This window comes from Chelonoidis abingdonii, chromosome 4, assembly GCF_003597395.2.
Source record: "Chelonoidis abingdonii isolate Lonesome George chromosome 4, CheloAbing_2.0, whole genome shotgun sequence".
NCBI classification, from domain to species: domain Eukaryota; kingdom Metazoa; phylum Chordata; order Testudines; family Testudinidae; genus Chelonoidis; species Chelonoidis abingdonii.
Genome location: NC_133772.1, coordinates 113,153,940 through 113,176,415, shown reverse-complemented (window position 1 = coordinate 113,176,415; position 22,476 = coordinate 113,153,940). Strand labels below are relative to the sequence as shown.

At 44.0% G+C, this 22,476-nt stretch overlaps 1 protein-coding gene across 16 annotated transcripts in view; it reads right to left on the bottom strand.

The window, feature by feature from the left end:
- Positions 1-22,476, bottom strand: part of NRXN3 (neurexin 3) — a 1,449,735-nt gene that overhangs the window by 1,360,793 nt on the left and 66,466 nt on the right. For all 16 annotated transcript variants that reach the window (XR_012655819.1, XR_012655820.1, XM_075065588.1 and 13 more), the window contains exon 2: positions 20,260-21,490. Coding sequence is in view for 14 of the 16 variants with exons in the window: in XM_075065588.1 (XP_074921689.1) it covers positions 20,260-20,968 (709 nt within the window). In the remaining 2 variants the exon portion in view is untranslated. The remainder of the gene's footprint in view (positions 1-20,259; positions 21,491-22,476) is intronic.

The window sequence follows — 22,476 nt, the reverse complement described above, 5'->3', positions numbered from 1 at the left end:
GGGGATCTCATAGCTGCTTTCAACTACCTGAAAGGGGGTTCCAAAGAGGATGGATCTAGACTGTTCTCAGTGGTACCAGATGACAGAACAAGGAGTAATGGTCTCAAGTTGCAGTGGGGGAGGTTTAGGTTGGATATTAGGACACATCATTTCACTAGGAGGGTGGTGAAGCACTGGAATGGGTTACCTAGGGAGGTGGTGGAATCTCCTTCCTCAGAGGTTTTCAAGGCCCAGCTTGACAAAGCCATGGCTGGGATGATTTAGTTGGGGATTGGTCCTGCTTTGAGCAGGGGGTTGGACTAGATGGCCTCCTGAGGTCCCTTCCAACCCTGATATTCTATGATTCTATGAAAGCTGGTTCCACCATGGACGACCCTTCCTCTCTTCTGTGTCCAGGTGAAACAGAGCAAAAAAGAAATATGGCCCATGGGGTTTCATCTATTACCAGTATTATCTGCAATACTGATAAACCGATTGAAAGACTGTGTCTTCATCCAGCATACTCCATGTGCCTGAATGGTATGGGTGCTCCTATTTACAGGGCAGTCCTGTGGGGTGCTACGCATCTTCCACTGTCCCTTGACCCTGCAGGATTGAGCCCTGAGAGCATATATTTTTTAAGTCAGTGACTATCCTATCCATGTTCTTATACCATACCCATCAGAGTGGTATTTGAGCACCATTCAGAGATGCATTAAGCAACCTGACTGACATGTGTCATACATGGTGTCTTCCCCATTCCTCTCTTCTCTCCAGGGAAAAGTTATGGATGGAATTTGTTGCTGTTGTGATGATGTGCTACACACTTTTAATCTGTAACGGCCAGGCTGGAGGAGCACGCCTAGCACACAAAAGTACAGAAGTGGTGAGTTCTGAAGTGATTCTTAGTTCCTGTGAGAGTGAGCAGCTGTATGTGTCTTCTCTATGCATACTGTGGACATTTGGTAAATAGCAATACAAACAGCAGAATAAGGAGCTGACACAGAAAGAGTTAGAAAGAAGGAAGAAGTGATGATGATTAAGCAAAGAAAGGACTGGTAAAGCATGTGAATCCACCAGGGCTCTAATTTATTCGCTGTACCCAGCCTTCAACTTAATAAAACAAATCTCTTGGTAAGTCTGACAGAGTTATTAGAAGATGCTAATATTCCCCCCAGAGTAATCTGGAGAAGCACAGCTAGAGCTAAGGCTAGCTTGGGAAAAGGGGGCGGGGACGGGACCATTCAGTCCAACCGGACTCTGCCTGTCAGTGCTGTCTGCTCCTCTCCAGACCAGTCTGGACAGGATGAAGCAGCAGGATGATGGGAAAGGATGCAAGGTTGAAACCTCCCCACCCCCACCTCTGCTGCTGTCCTAATTTTGCATGGCGGAGGGTGATGGGGGAGAGAGAGATTTCATTCTGCTGCTTTATGAACTATGCCACTTGGGCACTTTTCATCTCAGGAAACATCCAGGATTATGGACCAACGTGGAGAGGAAGGTCTCATCCCACAAGGTCCCACCTGATACTGCATAAGCAATAAAGCTGAAGGGGCTGCACCCAAGGTTGACCATACTGTGTGTGAAGGTAGGGGGTGCCCCCTCATCCATTTACCCTGGGGCTTTCCATTTCCTTATGCAAACATTCTTCCTCTATAGAATCATAACAATTAGAGACAGACCCATCCACAGGTCCATCTAACTGCAGGGTGGCAAACCATCCCCAGAGAGAGGAGGCATATTTGACATTAAAAGGATACTACACTGGATGTTAGCTAAAAAGTCAGATACAGTAACTTACAGAGAGTCATTTTATTACCCTGTTACCCAGAAATTCTGCCAAGCATTATCATCTTCTCTGATTAATATTAGCATTGTAATACCTATCCCTGAGGCTCCCACCATCCCTGCAGTGTCTGGCGCCATGACATAAATTTAAGTCATCAATTCTCTCAAGAAGGAAGAAAATCCCTACGTCCACCCCGCACAGTGATTATAGCCATTTACTGACAAGGAAACAAATCTAAGCAGTTTGTTTCCTAGAGGACTCAGCCTGGGCCATTCTGTACCTCAGCTCTAAGGGAAACACTCATTGGAAGAGACTAGTATGCCCTAAAGGTGGTGAGACTCAGACTCACTGATCTCTGGCGAATGGCACTGAGGAGAGCCCTGATACAAATACTCTGTTACTCAACCTTACAAACCAAAACCCAATCCAGCACCATTTACTGCTTTAAAAATAGAGACTGAGATCCCGGCATTGACATGGTATTGACAATGCACCTAGTATGCCTGTGGACTCAGAACAAATGAATAGCAATTTATTATGGAGGCACTGGCTGCAACTCTATAGTTAGGGTTGAGTTCCATTTTGCACTTAAAAGCAGGGAACTCAATCTATTTGTTATATATGAAAAACACACACTTGCAGCACACACTCTGAGTACAGTATGAATAATCATAATAAATGCATCTTCTCCTTCCCCTTCCCACTCTCATGCTTTTCCAGTATATACGTTACTTGCTTGCAGTAATTACTACATCTCTAGGCACAAATACAGATTCAAATTAAATAGGAATTATTGAGCGATTATACTGGAAGTGTCTGCTCTGTTTAGCTGTTGCTGCTTTGAAAAGAACTGCTGACTTAATCAAACAGGGAATATGATGGGAAGCAGCTGAATTTTGCTACTTTGAAAACTCTGAATTTTTTTATGTGGATATCTGAGTTCAGGCCTAGATTCTGCAATTGGATCCATTCAGTGCAGATATAATTGCATGCTTAGGGCACGATCCAATGCTCCCTAAATCAAGGGGGTTTCTCCACTGTCTTCAATGGGTTTGCCTTAGGCCCTTAGGCTGTCAGCTCTGTGGAGCAGCGAACTTGTCTCTCTCTTTCTTCTGTAAAAACATCCAACACATTTTGGTCATTGTAAAAATATTAATACAATAAATAATAAAAACTACTAATATGAACAAGCCCATACTTAGAACAGGGGAAACAGCAAAAAAAGATGTGGAGAAAAATAGCCGTGTGCTTTACTTTATGACAGAATGATTTCAAGTTTGCTGATATGGTTTCTCTTCTCAAAGATCTCACAGGGTGCAGTGAAAACTAACTGCAGATTTGCTAAGAATCTACTATGTAAAGGAGACTCTTGATGGAATATAGACTCTTCCACCTTTAGGCTACCAGTTCAAATCCACTCCAGGTCAATAGTGACTGAAAGTCATTACCATCTTACAGTTATTCAGGGATCTGGGTGAAATAAATTGGTGAATTCTCAACCCACAACCTAGGAGACTGATATCTGCAACAAGAATATCCATCGTCACTGTAATTTGGTTCCAGTAGCACCCACAAGGTGCTGAGTTTCTGTATTTGTACAATGCTTTGGTCTCTACCCTACAGAGCTTGCACTCTAAACATTTGCACTAATTGCTCTCTCACTGAAAGCCCAGAGAAAGATTGTCTTGATGATAAGGCAGTTTACTGAGCACTCTGACAGTTGTTCGCAGGAGGCTCAATGAGCTTTAGAAGAATGACACTGAAGCCCCATAAGGGAGTCAGGAGAGTAAGTACAGAGGTGGCCCTTGAAGAAATCGGATACTGTACAATATGATAAGACAGAGTACAGGGTCTAAATTAGTTGTTACCACTCAAGAAAGAGATCTTGGAGTCATTGTGGATAGTTCTCTGAAAACATCCACTCAATGTGCAGCAGCGGTCAAAAAAGTGAACAGAATGTTGAGACTCATTAAGAAAGGGATAGATAATAACACAGACAACATCTTATATAAATCCATGGTATGCCCACATCTTGAATACTGTGTGAAGATATGGTCGATACATCTCAGAAAAGATATATTGGAATTGGAAAAGGTTCAGAGAAGGGCAACAAAAATTATTAGGGGTATGGAACATCTTCCGTATGTGGAGGGATTAATAAGACTGGAACTTTTCAGCTTGGAAAAGAGACAACTAAGGGAGGATATGATAGAGGTCTATAAAATCAAGACTGGTGTGGAGAAAGTAAATAAGGAAATGTTATTTACTCCTTCTCATAACACACGAACTAGGGTCACCAAATTAAATTAATAGGCAGCAGATTTCAAACAAACAAAGGAAGCATTTTTTTCACACAATACACAGTCAACTTTTGGAACTCTTTGCCAGGGATGTTGCAAAGGCCAAGACTATAACAAGGTTAAAAAAAGAACTAGGTAAGTTCATGGAGGATGGGTCCCTCAATGGCTATTAGCCAGAATGGGCAGAGATAGTGTCCCTAGCCTCTGTTTGCTAGAAGCTGAGAATGGGCCTGTTCTGTTCATTCTCTCTGGGGCACCTTGCATTGGCCACTCTTGGAAGACAGGTGTAAGCATGTGGACTCACCCCTGTGGTGCCTCCTGCTGGTCTCTCAGGGAATTAGCTCAATTTCCAGCCCAGAGCACCCTCTGCAGGCCAGTAATCCACCACAGACAGCCCGTGTCCCTCCCGGACCCCAGTGCCCATTCTCTCTGAGGTGCTGCCGCCTGGCAACACCTCAACAATCTCTGTGGGTCTGCCCTCCCCAGGGAACCCCCTTCTCTGGACTTTCTCCAATTTGTCCACATTTTTCCTGAAACGTGGCACCTGGAACTGGACACAATACTTAAGTTAAGGCCTAATCCGCACAGAGTAGAGCAGTAGAATTACTTCTCGTGTCTTGCTTACACACTCCCAAGTACCTGAAAACTTCCACTAGCTGAAGACAGAAATACAAAGAGGGTATTGCTATGCCTTCTGAACTGGTGCATTAACGGTCAATTTGCCATAGCAATGTGGCCTTCCCACTTCAGACAAGCAGAAATCAGAGGAAAGGTGCGCTCTCACCCATTTTCTTTTTTTGGTTTTGTTTTGTTCTTATTTTTGTTTGCTTAGCCCAGCTCCCCATCCCCCTGGCTCCTGAAGCTCTGCTTCAAAGAGACAGTTTTGCCTTCCAACGCCAGCACACGAAAGCCAGCCTCGCCAGTTACGACAACACTCTTCCCTCTGCCAGCTGAGATTGTTCTGACAGTTCTGCTTTCTCATCACATTATCCTGTCATCTTTCCCCCTTTCTGCCTGCCTTCCCATCCCCAGTCCCTTCCCTGAGATCAGCCTCCCATCCTGCCACATTAGGGTCAGGGTCAAGAAGAAATGAGGAACAGCCCAACAATGAGCACACTCCCCCCCTGCTCCCTACTCCAGTGGTGAATCAGAGCCTGGGTCATGTCAGAATGGGACAGGTAAGCTGAAGGGAGGGTAGTAGAGAGCACTAGTCCCTGACGGAGCTACAAAACACCACTTATAAACTCCAGGGCAGAGCCCCAGGAGAGCCCTGGCTAGATCTCAGGGTGAGAGAAAGACACCCTTCCCCTCCAAAATAAATAGTCAAACAGAGTCAGAGTTTGCCAAGTTTCAGGGCACCCAACAAGGTTCATCTAGTCTCCTTGTGTTTTCTGCAACAGGGTGGGTTTGCGAGGTGGGGGAGGGTGCTGAGGTAAAGACACTGGGAGGGGAAAGAAGGATCATTACTGTGGCTATTGGGCCAACAGGAAAAAAACATCTGTGAGGTTACATGAGGTAGACAATATCCTGGAGCAGCCTGTGCTATGTGCAAACAAGCTTCAGAGTGTGCAGCAGCAGCAACAAAAATGCTGAATACATGGCAAAGCCCCAGGGTAGGGCAGGGTGAACTCTTAAGATTCCTAGAAAATGATAAAAATGTGATGGATCATTTGAAAAAAATCAAACAAAAACAGAAACAGCAGGGAAGATAAAAGAAACAGCAAGAGGTGAACAAAGACAATTAAAGCGCATGTTCCTCCTGAAGGCAGCTCCTGCACTGCACAAAAGAAAAATAATTAAAAGACAGATGTGTAAAGGAGCTATGTGTGCAGATTATCTAAAGGTGGTTTGGTTGTTTGTATATTCATGAAAGGCTTCCAGAAACAGTTACTAAAGGACTTGTACTTGTCCAAAGGGCCACTCACCCCCTTCTTTTACGTCCTGGGAACCAACATGGAACTCTGCCAATGCACCTCAATCCTGATCCACCAGATCTCCTGATACTCTAGCCCTGGGGCTCTTCACAGCATGTACTGGTAGTTTTCTATAATGCACTTCTCTAAAATAGGTTGATGCCTACAGCTTCAATTAACTTTAAGAGTTCCCAAAATACATGCCAAACCAGAAATTAGAGAAACTGCAACCTGAGCTGAGGAGTTACACTACGACACACTCCCAGCCTCTCCCTGGTAAAACATAATGCCCATTGGAAGTGAGTGCATCTTGTGATTCTACAGCAGGTGAAAGAGCACCTTTGGGCACCAAAGCCTTTGTTCAGGTCTCTCTCATGAGGTGCCTACCTTGACCCAGCTACATCATACCTTCAAAATAAAGCAAGAAAGTGGTGTGCCCTCAGATGGCACCATCTTAATTTCATATTGAACAAGTTGACTATTTGGGAGTCCATTGTTTGCTGAACGATGCTGATTTCCTAGGCCAATGTCAGCTGCCAGAAGTGGGGCCTACTAGAAACACCTCCAGCCTCTAAAGTAGATTGATTTGGAACAAAAGACTTCCAAGACAGAGAAGATTCAGAAGAGGGAACTCTTCCAAAGTACTCTTCCCACAGCTGTTCAAAGAGAACAGAGAAAGAAGCCCAAGTGATTTCAGGAAATGCTTTCTTCTGAATGGTCTCTCCTAGAAGCAACAACCCAATGCACAAGAGAATTAAAAGCTCTTTTGTTTCTCTCACAGCTTTCTACAGATTCTGATCAAACTCTTAGCTGGGAGCCCAACATTAGAGTCCTGCTTTTAATGCTCCATTCAAGTTTCACAGCTCTGAAGCTATTTCTCCAATAAGACTGACTGTATACCAGGTAGGAAGCAATACTGACATGAGGTAGAGTGACCAAATGTCCAGTTTCAACCGGAACAGCCAGTCAAAAAGGGACCCTGGCAGCTCTGGTCAGCACCGCCAACCAGGCCGTTAAAAGCCTGGTCGGCGGTGCTGTGGAGCTAAGGCAGGCTAGTCCCTACCTGTCCTAGGGCACTGCACTGCACCCCAAGAAGTAGCCAGCAGGTCCAGCTCCTGGGTAGAGGGCCAGGGGCTCCACGCACTACCTGAGCACTAGCTCCTCACTCCTGCAGCACACACCACAGAGCTTTCCCCTCCCTCCGACCTAGGAGGCGGACCTACTGGTCGCTTCCAGGGCACAGCATGGAGCCAGGACAAGCAAGCAGCCTGCCTTAACCCTGCTGCGCCACCCAAGGTAAACCTGTGCCCCAACCTCCTGACCCAGCCCTGAGCCCCCCCTGCACCCAGAGCCCATACCCCTAGCCCTGAGCCTTCACCCCCTGCACCCCAACCCCCAGCCTCACCCTAGACTCCTCACACCCTCCTGCACCTCAACCCCCTGCCTCAACCCACAGCCCCCTCCTGCACTCTGAATCCCTTGGCCCCACCCCCCAGGCTGGAGCCCCCTCCTGCACCCCAAAGCCCTCATCCCTGGCCCCACTTCAGAGCCAGCACCCCCAGCCAGAGTCCTCAACCCAACCCCCTGCCTCAACCCTCAGCCCCCTCCCACATTCCGAGGGTGGGTGAGGGTGGGGAAGAGCAAGCCACTGAGGGAGGGGGATTGTAGTTAGCGGTGGGCAGGGCCTTGGAGAAGGGGCAGGGCTAGGGTGTTCGGTTTTGTGCAATTAGGAAATTGGCAACCCTATCACGAGGGGATGCCTGTGTCAATTTACAGAAGCACAGGTAGGGATAGCCAGAAGTTTGCTGGGGTTAGACAAAAAAAAAAATGCAAACCTACACTCATTCCTAGTGCAAAGAGAAAGGCAGGGTTATTAAACTCCATCCTGACAGAATGCTCTGTAAAGTGTCCAATTGCATGGAATTAATTTTAAATTTGCTGTTTTAGTGCAAACACAAGTTATATCAGAATTATTCAAGCAATTGTATTTCTTCTTCCAGATTTGAAAGTGTATGTGTGTGTGGAAACAGAGGATGAAAAACAGCAGGAAGTTCTGCTGCCAGAAACCCTTTTCTTCTCCGCTGATAATTTAAACACAAAAAAATTACAGAACCCACCAAGCACAACCTAAAAAACATAACAAGTGGGCAGGAGTTAGGGAGCAGTCTGACTGGCTGAAGGTGTTTCAACTCATGGGATTATGGAACAGCAGTCACACAGCTGGAATTTGATGGGCATAGAAGATTCTATCAGAAAGAAAAAAGAAAGGGCAATGTTTTTAGTCCATTTTAACTTTTTTAAAGAACCTCTACTAGCCTAAAATTTAAAATAAATTTCACATTCTTTATAATCCACAATATTGTGCTGCCTTTCTAGTATCCACAAAACAAAGAACTGAGCACTTAGAGCAAGGGATTAGGAAATAGAGCTCTTGGATTCTAATCCGACATTTTACAGCATCTCACTATGTGCCCTTGAATAACTCATTCTCTCCCCTCTCCTCAGTTTTCTCATCTGTTAAATGAGAATAACTTGCACCTCACAGTGTGGTGGTGGTGGGGTTCTAAAATCTGATTGATTTCTCAATGGTTGTGAGGTACTTAAAAATACTCTGATAAAATGTGCCATGTAGACATAAAATGTATTGTTAACCTGACAGCACTTTAGTTCTTTCAGTCCCTTGCCTTGCACACAATTTGAGTACACAAAGCCTCAGGTGCAACTGAGTGGATGCCATGTGACATTTTGATTGTAGAAAAAAACATCATTTAATTCTTAAATTCTCAACCTTAGCACTACATTAATGTATTTTCTTTTGCAGTTTATTTACTTTTTTCTTAAAAGTTTTCAAAAAAGCAAGATCTGAATGATTTTGTAGTTATTTAAATATCTGATAATTAAAAATGATTACAGGTAGAGCTATCCAGATAAGAAATCTCACCCTGAATTAGGCCCACTGGGACAAATCCTGATGACGGATACCACGGAATAAATGAGGTATTAGGGTAAATTTTCAAATACACCTAATCCCCATGAACTTTCAATGAAACAGACTTTTAAATGCCTGAGTTACTTTTTCAAAACGGGACTATAAGGTAAAGTGACTCAGGAACCTAACTGTCTGGATGGATTTTTATTCATTCCTTAGTGACACGAACCTCTCACTGAAAACAATGAGAGTTTTACCTGAGTAAAGATGGCAGCATGGAGGTCATCATGGTTTTTGTAATGGGCTTATATGTACAATGATTTGAATGTTTAATCATTGTGTGTTGTTATATGTGCAAGGATCCTTAAGCATCTTGTGTGGGAATATAACTGGAAGGTCTTAAATTGTGTGTTTAAATCATTAAGGACCGTGTTCTGTCACATTTACTCATTCTGAGTAGGATCTTACTCCAGAAATAGTCCCATTGACCACATAAGGTGCTACACGGTGTAAGTAAGGGAGGCAGAATCTGGACTAAAGAATAAACTTGCTCTTATAGGTCACCAGTTCAGCTTCTACACAGGCTGGAGGTGAGTTCTGAGGAAAGATTTCAAGGCTTACAGACTTCCAGCTTGGTGCTTTTCCAATTCCTAAGGGGACTGCAAGGGACAAAGCGTGAATGTGCTTGCTTGAGAAGCAGAGAATTGGGCAAACAGGGCTGGTAGCACTGCCAGAAGGAAGGAGGGAGAGGTAGGGTGCAGCTAAACTGTGGAGGGCTTTGAAAGCAGAGAGAAGAAGTCAGAACAATAATCCAAGAAGATGATTTGAGAGGAGTAACGTTGCAGTCACTGAGGCCAGACCTACAGTTGTTCTTGATGATTATCATCCTATGGCTTTTTGAGAAATGAGTCTCTGGGTCTCAGAACAGTTTCCAATGGACAGGTGTCCATAGCACTATTAGCACTACTGTCAGCCTTGTCTCAGTGGAGAGGCCAAGGAATGAATGGGCCATAGAAACTCCCCTTCACACTGAATGTTCAGAGATGGTCTTTCTTGATAAGGCGTATTGGTAAGGGCAATATGGATGGGGAAATAGAAAAGAAGCTTGCACTGATCCTGGTTCCCATTTTGTAGATATACAGTGGACCTCAGTCTCCAGGAGCATTCATTCACACTAAAAATCTGTATGAATATACTCTGTAAAGTACATGATGATCAAGCTTCTTTACTCGTTGAAACAACCCACACACCAAGCTCACTAAAGCAGCCAGTACTCACTAAGGACAATTCACAGGCTGAGTATGTGGTCTGAACATTAAAGGGGTGAAACATGCATTCCCTTCCCCACCACCCATTCACTTAAGTCTCAGAAAAATGGTTCAACTGATTTTCTACAGGCTTTCAACCACAAAATTCCATTTGCGATCCAAACAGACATTTGAGTAATTTCAGCCCCAAAAGGAAAATATTGGAGACAGCTGCGAGAGCCCACAGAGAGAGATGAATAGATTCACAGATTTAAGTCCAGAAGGGACCATTAAATAGTCATACAATAGAAGAGTGACCTCACCCTTGAGTAGTAGCAGGGTGATAATAAACACTACTGCCAAAGCAGGTGTGAAATCACAGTCAATTGCTTTCATGAAACAGGAGAGCTGTTTTCAGAGCTCTGCTGCTGTTACCTTCATCGTACACATCAGGAACTCTGGGTAACTCCTCAGTGGCTGTGGTGGAAACAGAGAAATAGGTCCCAAAGTTCATGATGGGTGTCAGGAAAGAAGAATAAGGCAGGAAATTATTTTAATAAGGAGAACCTTGCTCATCAAGTCTAAATCTCAGCTCGGATTGGCTGAGTTTCACAGAACAATTCATACACCTATAGATAATTCCTACGTCCTTCCTCAGAAAATCTTCTGTTCCAGACAGAGTATGAGCTACTTGGGTTCAATTTAAAATGCTGAAGAGCCATATTTTAACTACTGACAATCCAGACTTCTCAGGCATCTATGGTTCCTATGAAGTGAATATTGCCCCTGTGATCTGATCACTTCAAGTGTTACAGAAAGGTGGAAGAGACTTCTCAAAAGTCCTATCAAGAAGCAGACAGCTACAGCACAGCTGTCTTCTCCTGTCCAGCTGCAACCAGCCATACAAGTAATGAGACCATCTCACCTTTCCACTTCCCTCAGTAGGGTCATCACTGCCCAACACGTCAGAAGATGGGATAGCTGATTGATAAAGTGGAGATTCCAAATAGAAGGGACTTGGGTTGTTTTAGCCAACGTCCCAGAAATCAGAACATCCCTCCCCATCCATCCTACTCATCCTTTAACAATGCACACAGCATTGTTTTGGTGGGTTCAATTCATACCACTCTGACAGACCACCCATACCTTCTGTTCCTCAATGTTCCAAACTCCCTTGTCTTCTAATAATGATCTGCCTCACACTCTGCTGGAACATTCCATTATCAAGCTGTTACAGGGGTGTTCGTGACACAGCAAGCGTGATAATAAATATATTATAAATTTTAAAGGACTAATTCAGTCCTCTCTGGTATACACACTAAACAAAATGTTCTACTAAATGTATATGTACCAATTGTGATGCATGTTAGCAGATAAGAATATTGCATCTTGCCTCTCTCACCTGAGCAATCCTCTCAATGGTTCAGCCATGGAAGATATGCCTATACATATGCACAAGCAGGAGGTGTGTGATTCTAGCAAATATCAAGGTGCATGTACCACTGAAAACAAAGGACACTGTATTAAAATAAATAATATATTCTCTCTCTATAATTTCTCTCAACCAAGAGAGCCCAAAACAATTTAAACAACAGACTCGGAATGCAGTCACCTCTGGGATGGAACGTGATAGCTGTTTAACAGCTGACAGCATCACTACACAACACTTTACCTCAAGTAAAAAAGATTATGTTATTGAACAAACACCGAAGGGAGAATTTAGGGAGGCAGAATGAAGTTATTTACCTGAGTTACGGTTTGTTCACGGGATCCTTAATGTTTACAAGTGGATAATGTCTCAATCTTACATTTAACACAAAACCGAAAACTGCATAGGGCCCATCACAGGAACTCAGAGGAAAGAGTGCCATCTACTGCATCATCCTCTCCACTTCCTGCAGCAGCCTGTGTTTTCCTTGGAGGTCTTCCATCCAATTGCTAACAGTGTCCTGCTTAGCTTGTGAGATCCAAGACTGCAGCTGCAAGGTGGCAATATATCAAACCCATGGCTTGCGTTAAATTTATTGATCAATGTTTTGTTTTTAAAATCTTGACCTATACAGTTAATCAGTCAGGTTCCCGGCCTAGTTCAAAAGACCCATAGGACCCACCTGATCCACTCCTTTCATCCAGCCCCTATTTCCTAAACATAGAAATTACACTGCAGCCCTCACAGGAGGCACAGCTTCCTTTTATGAAAAGAGAAAGGTCAAAAGAGAGAGAAAGCTGTGAAATTCTGGCTGCCTTCCAGGCTCTTTCTTTTACCTGGGTCACAGACAAGTGATTTCATCTCCTCAATTTCTCTCTTTTATTTTTCACAAGCCTTGTACTCTTTTCTAAAAAAGCAATTTATTAAGCAAATAAGTCATACAAACACTTTCCATTTTTTTTAGATTCCCCAGGGAACAGACATCATACATTTTTGAAAACATCCAGAAAGGAGCTTATTGAATGTTGCTGTAAATATCACTGAGCTCTGAAATTCACAGAGTGCTGACACCAGCCTCTCTCTATTTGCTATCTCTGCCATGGACTCCGAGCAAGCCATAATCTTCGACCTGGGATCCCAAAAAACCCAAGGTTCCTTTCAAAACACCTGATGAAAAGAGGAACCTTGGACACGATAGCAAAGTTGAGAAGGTGAAAGAGGTGGGAGAGAGGCAGCTGTAGGTCTGCAGAAAACCTCGAGAGGTCTGTAAAATTTACAGTGTGTGTCATTTTTCTCAAGTACAGAGGCAACAAACTCAGAAGAAATAAAAATCCACCCGAGAGACTAGAGAAGCTTCTGAATAAATGCAGCAGCAAAGGAAGCTCAGGGGTTTGCCAACAGCACTAGATATTGAAGCCAGCTTTTAACCCACAGTTCAAATTTCTATATCCACAGATGAACCACTTCCTCCATTCTTTAAAAAGGACTCCGTCAAGTGCCTAGGGCCAACCCTACTCACTTTATTCACTCAAATGACTTCAGTGAGCTACTCCCATGAGTAAAGAGCAGAGGATCAGATGCTCAGATTGTAAGAGGCTTGAGGGCAAGGTACTTCTCTGCTCTTTGCACAGCAGGAAGCACACTGTGGACAAGTAACAATAAATATTATATATTAAGAAGTAGTTAAAGGCACAAAATTAAAAGATTAGAAGCAAAGGGGGAAGGGAGAACTGTATAGGAACTACCAGGAAGAGAACCATTACAAGTAAATTTTTACTTTTTCTTGCAGTGTTTTAGGAATGTAAAACATCAAACAGCCTTGGGCTACTGCATGTGAAACTAACTAGAAAGCTTTAATCTCCATAGCCCTGCATCTTGTATAGTCATTCATACTAGGACAAAGGGATTTCAGACTCTTCTGATCCAATAACATTTTTACACCCACTTTGCTTTCTCTGACAGGGCAAGGTGCAGAGCAACAGTGAGTCAGGCCTGCAGAATGAAGGTGACCAGGCTAAACTCACAGTTCCAACCTAAGTGAAAGGCAGAATGTAAAAAAACAGCATCAACAAGGAATGGGAAACTGGGTATTACTATGGAATTGAAAGCATTTTAATAATCTCAGGTGTTAGTTACAAAGGTGCTTTTGGGGGGAAAAGTGGGGGAGAGGGTTAAATCATAAAAGAGTCCCCCTTATAGAGCTGCTGGTTCCCTGTGAGAAACTTTGAAAGATTGTATGTGGACTAAGGGGAGGGGATGAAGAACTGAGCTCACATATGATCAGTTAACAAGACACGTTCCTTTATAACTTGCAAGCTCATCTTGGGATCTGAGAGCCAAACTGAGCTTTCTTTCTCAGGCATCATCACTCTCTATCTTGGGTTAAGCACCTCACAACATCTTATGAGGTGTTTACAGATGCAGCGCGGAGACACAGAGAAATGCATACTACAGAATTAACTCAAATGATCCAACCTTGCATTACTTCCCTTGTGTTAGTCTATCAGTGACTTGCCCAAGTCACACACAAAGTCTGTGACAGAGCAGGAAACCATAAGAATGGCAATTCTGGGTCAGATTTATGGTCCATCTATCCCAGTATCCTGGCTTCCAACAGTGGCCAGTGCCAGATGCTTCGGAGGGAATGAACAGAACAGGACAATTATTGAGTTATCTTCCTGTCATCCAGTCCCAGATTCTGGAAGTCAGAGATTTTGGGACACCTGGAGCATGGGGTTGCAACACTGACCATCTTGGCTAATAGCCATTGATGGTCCTAGCGTCCAGGAACTTACCTAATTCTGTTTGGAACCCAGTTATACTTTTGGCCTTCACAATGTCCCCTGGCAACAAGTTCCACAGGTTGACTGTGCATTGTGTGAAGAAGTACTTCCCTTTGTTTGTTTTCCAGCCTATTAATTCCATTAGGGGACCCCTGGTTTGTGTGTTACATGAAGGGGTAAATAATACTTCCTGACTCACCTTCTCCACACCATTTATGATTTTATAGACCTCTGTCATATTGCTCCTCAGTCATCTCTTTTCTAAGCTGAACAGTCTCAGTCTTTTTAAATTTCTCCTCATATGGAAACTGTTCCATACCCTTATTCATTTTTGTTGACCTTCTCTGTTACTTTTCCAATTCAATTATAGCTTTTCTAATTTTTGAGATGGGGTGACCCAAACCTGCAAGCAGTATTCAAGGAGTGGGCATCCCATAGTTTTATAATGGCATTATTGTATTTTCTGTTTTATTATCCATCCCTTACCTAACGGTTCCTATAATTGTTAGCTTTTTTGACCTTAAGCAGATGTCTTCAGAGAAATATCCATAATCCATTTCTTGAGTGATAACAGCTATTTTAGAGCCCATCATTTTGTATGTGTAATTGGGATTATGTTTTCCAAGGTGCATTACTTTGCATTTATCAACACTGGATTTCATCTGTTATTTTGTTGCCCAAAAAGATAGGAAACAGTTTAACGATATTCCTCTTTTAACTCTTCACAGTCTCCTTTAGAGTTAACTACCTTAAATAATTTTGTATCTGCAAATTTTGCCACCTCATCATTCATCCCCTTTTCCAGATCATTTATGAATATGTACCCGGCACAAGGCGGTAAGAGGCAGTGACTTTAGGGCAACATTCTAAAAATAAAAACAAAAATCCCAACCTCCTCCCTGAAATCCACTAAGTGGCTCCCCCACTCCCGGTCTGCATTTTAGTAGGAAAAAGGATTTCCTGGCTGCCCATCCTCCTTCTATCAGTTCTGGGGGCTGAATATAGCCCTCGGGCCCTACATTGAGGGCCCGGCGTAAGGGAGTTGGGGCCCCTTTTCATTTTTAAGGAGAGATGGAATGTAGGGACATGTTGGATCCAAACTGAACCTCCGTAGCTCCAGCTCATCTCTAATATTTACTATCAGCAATAATAAACAGTGCTTATGCTGCACTTTGGAGCATCACAGCACTTTACAAACATTCAATTAATAGATCTTAACAGATCTTATTTCTCTGATGCCCATCTGGCACCACATAAAAATAACATGATTAGAAAATTATGATTTTATAATGTGCCAAAGGAACTGAATCCAAGAGGAGCTTGAGAGAGAATGAAAGGGGGAAGTGAGCAGCAGAAAGAAGAAAGTGTCGGAAACCAAAGCAAAGGCAGTTTCATCCCAGCCTCCTGATCTCCAGTCCAAAGGGCACAGGTTGCACACCAACTATCAGAGGCTCCATACAAAGGCACATAGCACACCTCTCCCCACATTTATTCTACAGCCATCGGTCACATCTGTTTTATGCTTAATGTTGCACTAGAGGGTGTAGATCTGGGCTGCTCAAAGTGTAGCCCAGAGCTGCCTGCCCTCTCCTGTAACTGCAGGGCAAAGGCCACGCAGAGACTAGGCAGCTGTTTACGGCTGGTGAATTCACACAACAAGCAATTTGTATTCATCTATCAAGGAAAATGTAAGTAGGTGCAAATATTATGGTCGTGTTCATTTGGTTTTGATTACAAAATGTATGTAAATGTATATGCAAATTAAGTGCAGCCATCAGGCTTCTGGCAAAGTACCAACCCAGCCCTCAGTGTCACAAACTTTGGGGCAGCTAGAGGGGCACCATGTGTCTGCAGGAAAGGTCCAGGCAATTCCCATTAGATCTACCCAGAATAGGAAGGTTGTGCTGCTCTAAAAAGGCAGGTGGAAGATAAACCCCATGGTACCTTGTCTCTTTAAATGAAACCAAGAGGCTATAGAGAAAGCTGTTCCCTCTGCAGTTAAAAGAGTGATAATTACAGAGCGACAGGCTCCTCTGTCATTCAGCAGGCAGCATCCCCAGGAAATCTTGCTCTGTAATCAAGGGAAGAGGCGCAATCAGGCCCCTATTCAGGCTTCGTTTAGAAACAGCCCCTGCTGGTAGCACAAGGGCTTTGGTGTATTGCTTTGTGAAGCTGCTGAAGGCATCCACTTCAGGGCTCTGCAGCCATTAGGGGAGTCAATACAGTTTTTAAGCGTGCTTTTGGTTCACTTCCACCCACAGAGCCCAAAGGAAGCCCCGGAACATGGGTGAGGTCTAAACTGTATCTAGGATCTGTATCTGACCTCCTTCTTACACGCTTGATGCTGAGCTGATGCATATCAGCAAGTCTGTCCTCAACAGATGAGTTTGGCAAAACGAGAGGATTTGTACCAGTGAATGCAAGAGAATGTGATCATGAGCATGCAAGAGCACCACTATGAGTATGCAAGTGTGGCTATTCAGGCAGATACACCCATATTTTGGTTGTTTTTTGTTTAGAAAACAAAAGAAAATGTCTATGGAGAAGTAATTTCTGTGCTATTCAAATAGTACAAGAGCTTCAGCCTATTGCCACCAGGCTAATCCCAGCGAGAATTAAGGGGCTAATTGGAGGAGCGGTGGGGATACAGGTCACTCTGACTTCAGTTTCAGGATTCCATGCCATCATCACCAAGCAAGTTACATATTAATTGCTATTCAAAACAGTCACACAGGGTTGCCAGGTTCAATGAATCAGTTGTATTGAAAAACGTGATTTATTTTATTTTGAATGCTCAGGTTTTCTTAAGTGTGCACACATTTGCACACCCAGTCATGAAAACTGCACATGCCAGTGACCGGTAGGGTACTCCAATGGTCATTTCACATGCAGTTGCCACAACGTATGCCATGATGGTAATTGTGTACACACATTCAGCACCAAATGCCCACATGTCTTTCTGAACATCAAGGCCTGTATTTTCACAGGATTTATAGTTCCATCATGTCACAGAATGTTACACTCTTTGCTGAGGTTCACTATAACTGGAACTGTGCTTTGCACTGAAACAATTTGTGATACTGTAAATGGAGCTTCATTCCATCACAGTTCACTAGCAGTAGGTTCCACTGACTATTTTTATTTATTTATTTCTCTGGCCGTATGATAAATGAGTTTGTTGTGGTTTTGCCATCCGCAGACACAGGTATCAATCAACAGTCGCGTAATGGGCTGAAACCTGTCAAGAGAACTCGTTATTAAAAAGGTACATATTGCATTTAGCTATTAAAACAGAAGTTATTGATTGGATCCTATCAACTCCCAACGAATGAGCTAACTGCATCGGCAATCAAGTGAAAACACAGGCATGCAAATTAAAGGGCTGACAAATTGTGTAAGCGGGTTAAGGATCCACAGCTTCTGGCGTCCAGTCAAACGGGAGTGTGTCTCCTTTAAAAATAAAGAGAGATCAGGAATAAATTATTCATGTTAAATAACACTTGTGCAAATATCCCAGGCCAGGATAAGGAAAAAAACTAATGAGAAAACATTAGCTGCAGCAACAAAAAGTTCACTTTCTTGGGGTGGGAGAGGGAACCAATAAACAAACAAGGGAAAAAAAACTAGGTGGGTCAACAGTGGATCAAGCAGGTAGGACGTTCTGGGCCTGCAGTCCTTATCCCACTGACATCAATGGAAGTTTTACCAGATTCAGGGTATAAAAAGAACTTTTTGTAACAGGAAAAGATTTTCCAAGTCAAAGGACAATCTTTGTACATTTCACTAGTTTCCCTGTTCCTTTTTCTTGGCAATTTTTGTTTGCTTGTTTCACCTTACTAGAGCTTTGCCTCTCCCTTTCTCTGCTTTCCCAGAACCTGCAGTGATGCCACAACGCTGCCTGGGTGACACTGAATGACAATAGGCTTAGAGGTCACACTTGCAGGATCACGGCTTTGCTGCAGGGTCAAGTGGAGGGAGAAGGTGGATAGGGAAGGAGAAAACAATAATTAAAAAAAAAGAAATGCTCATGACATAATAGCAAACAGGGGAAATGAGACCAGCTAAGGAAATTGTTAAGGATATTTCTGAGGTTAGAGCTGAGGTGAAAGTTCCCTGAACAGTGCATCATACCTGAGGGATCAGACCATGGTTAACTATGGGTTAAAAATACACAAAATAGCACCCTAAGGCAAAATTTCTTTCCCTCCCCTCTATCATTAAGTAGGACGTTGGGAGGAAAATGATACATCACTACAGGAAACAAACGGCAGTGTGACACATGATTTCACACACAATAGCAACACTGGCTGCATTCACTGATATCTGTCCTAGACACATGCCTTGCCCATTAGAAGATGTATTTCCCATACCTCACCTTCCACAAAAAATATGGAAATTGCATCACTCAAGCCTTGTCCAGAACTGTCAGCGCTGCCCCATAGGTGAGCAGAAGCCCTGCTTGCTTACAGTATTTTTCAAGACATGCTGAAAGCCACAGATTGTTGATATCTAAAGTAGTTCCCTGTGGAGCCCAGATCTATTAGCTCAGGAAGTAGGAAGAGGTTTATTTCTCTAGGTTTCAGAGTCCAAATGCAAGTGTGGATCCTGCAATCCTCTATTCTACAAACCTTCCATTTACTTCAGCAGGATTTTGGGGTCTACAACACTGAACGACCCCAGCAGCCTCATAACTTCTAAGGCCCAAGCTCAGCAAATCATTCTCTCTCATTCGCAGGCCGATCTGGAGTGGTGCCAAGTACTCAAATCACAGCAGAAAAGTCAGGGGAAGTTTGGGATATTTAGCACCTCTCAGGATCACATGCTTGGTCTGGCGTATGTCCCCAACTACATTTCTACATTCTCTCCTGTAGGATGATCTGGACCCCAAGATCTAGGTGAAACTTCTTGAGGTTGGTGAAAGGAGGGCAGGGTGTTTTTTGAACTCTAAAATCTATGGGAATTTCTGGCCAGCTTACAACCAAGACATCCCAAGTCTCTATCTTGGGATAAAGCTATTTCACAAAGATATTGCAGCAAGATTTTTGATTTCTCACTGTCAACCTAAGAAGCTTTATCCAAGTCTCTTGACTGACACCTAAAGCAGTGGGGCCCACTGGTGAGAGCTAATTACCACAGCATTTAAGAGAAGACTCAGAAACAAGTCTTGGTATTTATCCTGTGGTAAGTTTTAGTTGTTTGTCACTACAGTTTTATTTTGAAAAAAAATCAAATCCAGTAGTGACACTCAATTTTCATTTATCCTGCTTCGGCAGCCCAGTCAGACATTTTACACAGGCCTCAAAACGATCTGAGCTGGGGTTCTGGGAGCAACCAAAATTACAATCTCAGCCATTACTGTGCAAGCAACACAAGCAGAGCAGGGGCCTTCTCCAGACTACTATCAGGGTACCCCAAAGATGGCCTTATTTTTGCTAAGTCTCATCAGTGAAGTATGGTTTCCACAAAGCCCATAATCAGGGTGGTTCACGTTTGCTCCCCATTTTACCTGCCCCTCCTTGGTTTATGGAAGTGGGAGGGAGAATTCAAACAAACATTTGGAGTTTGACCATCTCTCCTACAAACCCTTAGTGCTCATGAACTCATTGCCTTACCTTCTCCAGCCCCATTAACAAATTAGCGGTGAGGATTCTCCCCACACTCCCAATGTTGTGTCACATCTGCAAAATTTCCTCTCTGCCATCATATGTAACTGCCCCCTTTGCTATTTGCTATGGATGAGGAGGTGCTTGTGATTTGGAGGGGGACTCTGTCTCATTTGAGATCCACCAATAGAGGCACCAGGCCTTTTGCAGCCATGCTAAATGAAAAATTAGCCCGTCGGATTTTGCAAAGAGCTGAAAGGAGGGAAAGAAGGCAGGTGATCTCTTACCTTCTGAGCAGAATTTGCCAACATATCCAGTGGCAGAGCAGTCACAATGTGGCTCACCATCCAGAAGGAAACAAGTGCCACCATTCTCACAAGGGTTCTCTACACACAGTCCCTCCATGTCCAGACGGACCGCCTGGTTGCCGAGCAGCTGCGGTTCCGAGTTGCCATACTTCAGGTCCAGGATAAATCCCTGAAATGGAGGCTCACTCAGGATGCCATCGAAGGTCAAAGCAGCAGGGCGGATGTCAGACGGAACGCCACCAACAAAGAGGTCACTGACTATGTTCATGTTCTGGCGCTGTGGACGCACTTCACCAGGCTTGGCTTCACCATCCAGCACCAGCACTGTCCGGAGGCGGTCGCGGCTGACCATGAGGAAGTGCCAATTGCTGTCATTGACCTGCTTTTCTGTGACAACCGTGGTCTCGGCACAGTCCACACTGAACCGGAGCTGGATGCGCCCATCAACTAGGGACAGGCAGAGGAAGTCGCAGACACCACCATCATCAAAGTAGAGGAGCAGCCCAGCTGAGACGTTGGTTTTGAACTGAAAGCTCAGGTCGCTCCTGGTACTGGCATCCCAGCGGAGGTAGCGGGCCCATTGGTTGGGGAGGCCCATGAACTCCAGGCCCAGGCAGAGGCCTAGTAAAGAGCCCAGCAGTAAGCTCACCTTCAGGGTGAAGCAGACAGAGTGGAGAGTGAAGCCCATTGTTGCAAAAACCTGCTCTTCCCTAGATAAAATAAAGCCACAGCACTGGTGAGAAGGACCCTAGGAAAAATCACTGTAACTGATAAATTCCACAGGATAAGAAAAGCATAGAGGGAGCACGCACACTTGATCAGCAAGGAGAATTCACCTCTCCAAGGAAAGATCTCAGCTATCCGTTAGGATCCGGAGGCCTTTATCTCAGAAGCAGGGGGTGCGTGGTGAGAATTCTCCAGCTGATCCACTTTCTTGAAGGGTAGAAAAGCCAAGGTGGTCTCGTTTTGGTGGAAAACACAAAAGTGACAGTTGTTGTGAGAGGAGAGAGCGAGTGCAGAGGTAAAGGCCAACTCTTAAATTCCAGATTCCTAGAAGCGATGACAAATGTGGCAGTGATGGCAGTGAGGTGGTGGTCAACTCAGAAAGGATATAATCATTGGGAGAGCAAAACCAAAGTCAGTCTTCAGGGTGCATTGACGGTGATCCCACCCATAACTGCTCACTTGGCACTGAAAGAGCTTGCAGGACCTGTAAACATGGGTAGGGGGGAAGGGGGAATAGAGAGAGAGAGAGAGCGCGATGTCAGTCCCACAGATCACCAGAACTCAGTGTAGTTGGTAACCTGAGATTTGTATGTATTTTGTTATTTAGAGGGCAGGATTTCATGTATGTCCCCATCTACAGTTATCCCCTCATCTCCCAAAGTGGTAGGGCTACACCATCAGGGCCTGAGTGAGAAATGCAGATGCTCAAGTCATGATCAGGCCCTATCATAGCAGATAAATAATTCTAAGAAGTTCTGATGAACAATGAAAAACCTGCCACTCTCCTTGAGAAACACTGCCTCCAAGAAGTTTAAATCCATCCCTCGGTAACAACAGTATACATAAGGTATGCTAGGTAAACCCCCACGCCAGGCCACTCACTAATGCTGTTTCCAGGAAGACCACAAAATTCCCCTTCAACAGCATGCAACTTGTAAGCAAGTTTGGCTCCTCTACAAGTTCTAACACACCGACAGAGGGCAGTTTATTTCCTCTTCACTGACCAGCAGCCCCTACAACTTTCCAAAGGGCCAAGTTCTTCCCTCCCTTTAAATCAAGGAGATGAAAGGTTCTGTGGGTCAGATTCTGCTCTCAGTTACACTGGTGTAAAATTGGAGCAACTCCAATCACCCAGTGGAGTTGTTCTAGATTTACAACAGTGTAACTAAGAGCAGAATCTGGCCCCACAAATAAAATGTAATATATAGGAATGTTGCCCAGGTGTAAAGAGGGCAGAATTAGGCATTAATCATTAGTCTGGTACACACAGAAACATATCACACTACTGTGCTCATCCACAATCCCTTGATAATTCTAAACTGAGGAGACTGCAACTCAGAGGACTTTTACTGAGCTTCTGATAAGCTCCTCAGCTCTTGCAGGGTGCACTGCTGGAATTACACTGGGATTTTTTGGGAGGAGAGGAGCTAGGATGGAAGTGGTAACCCAAAAAAAGAAGGGGTATCAGCA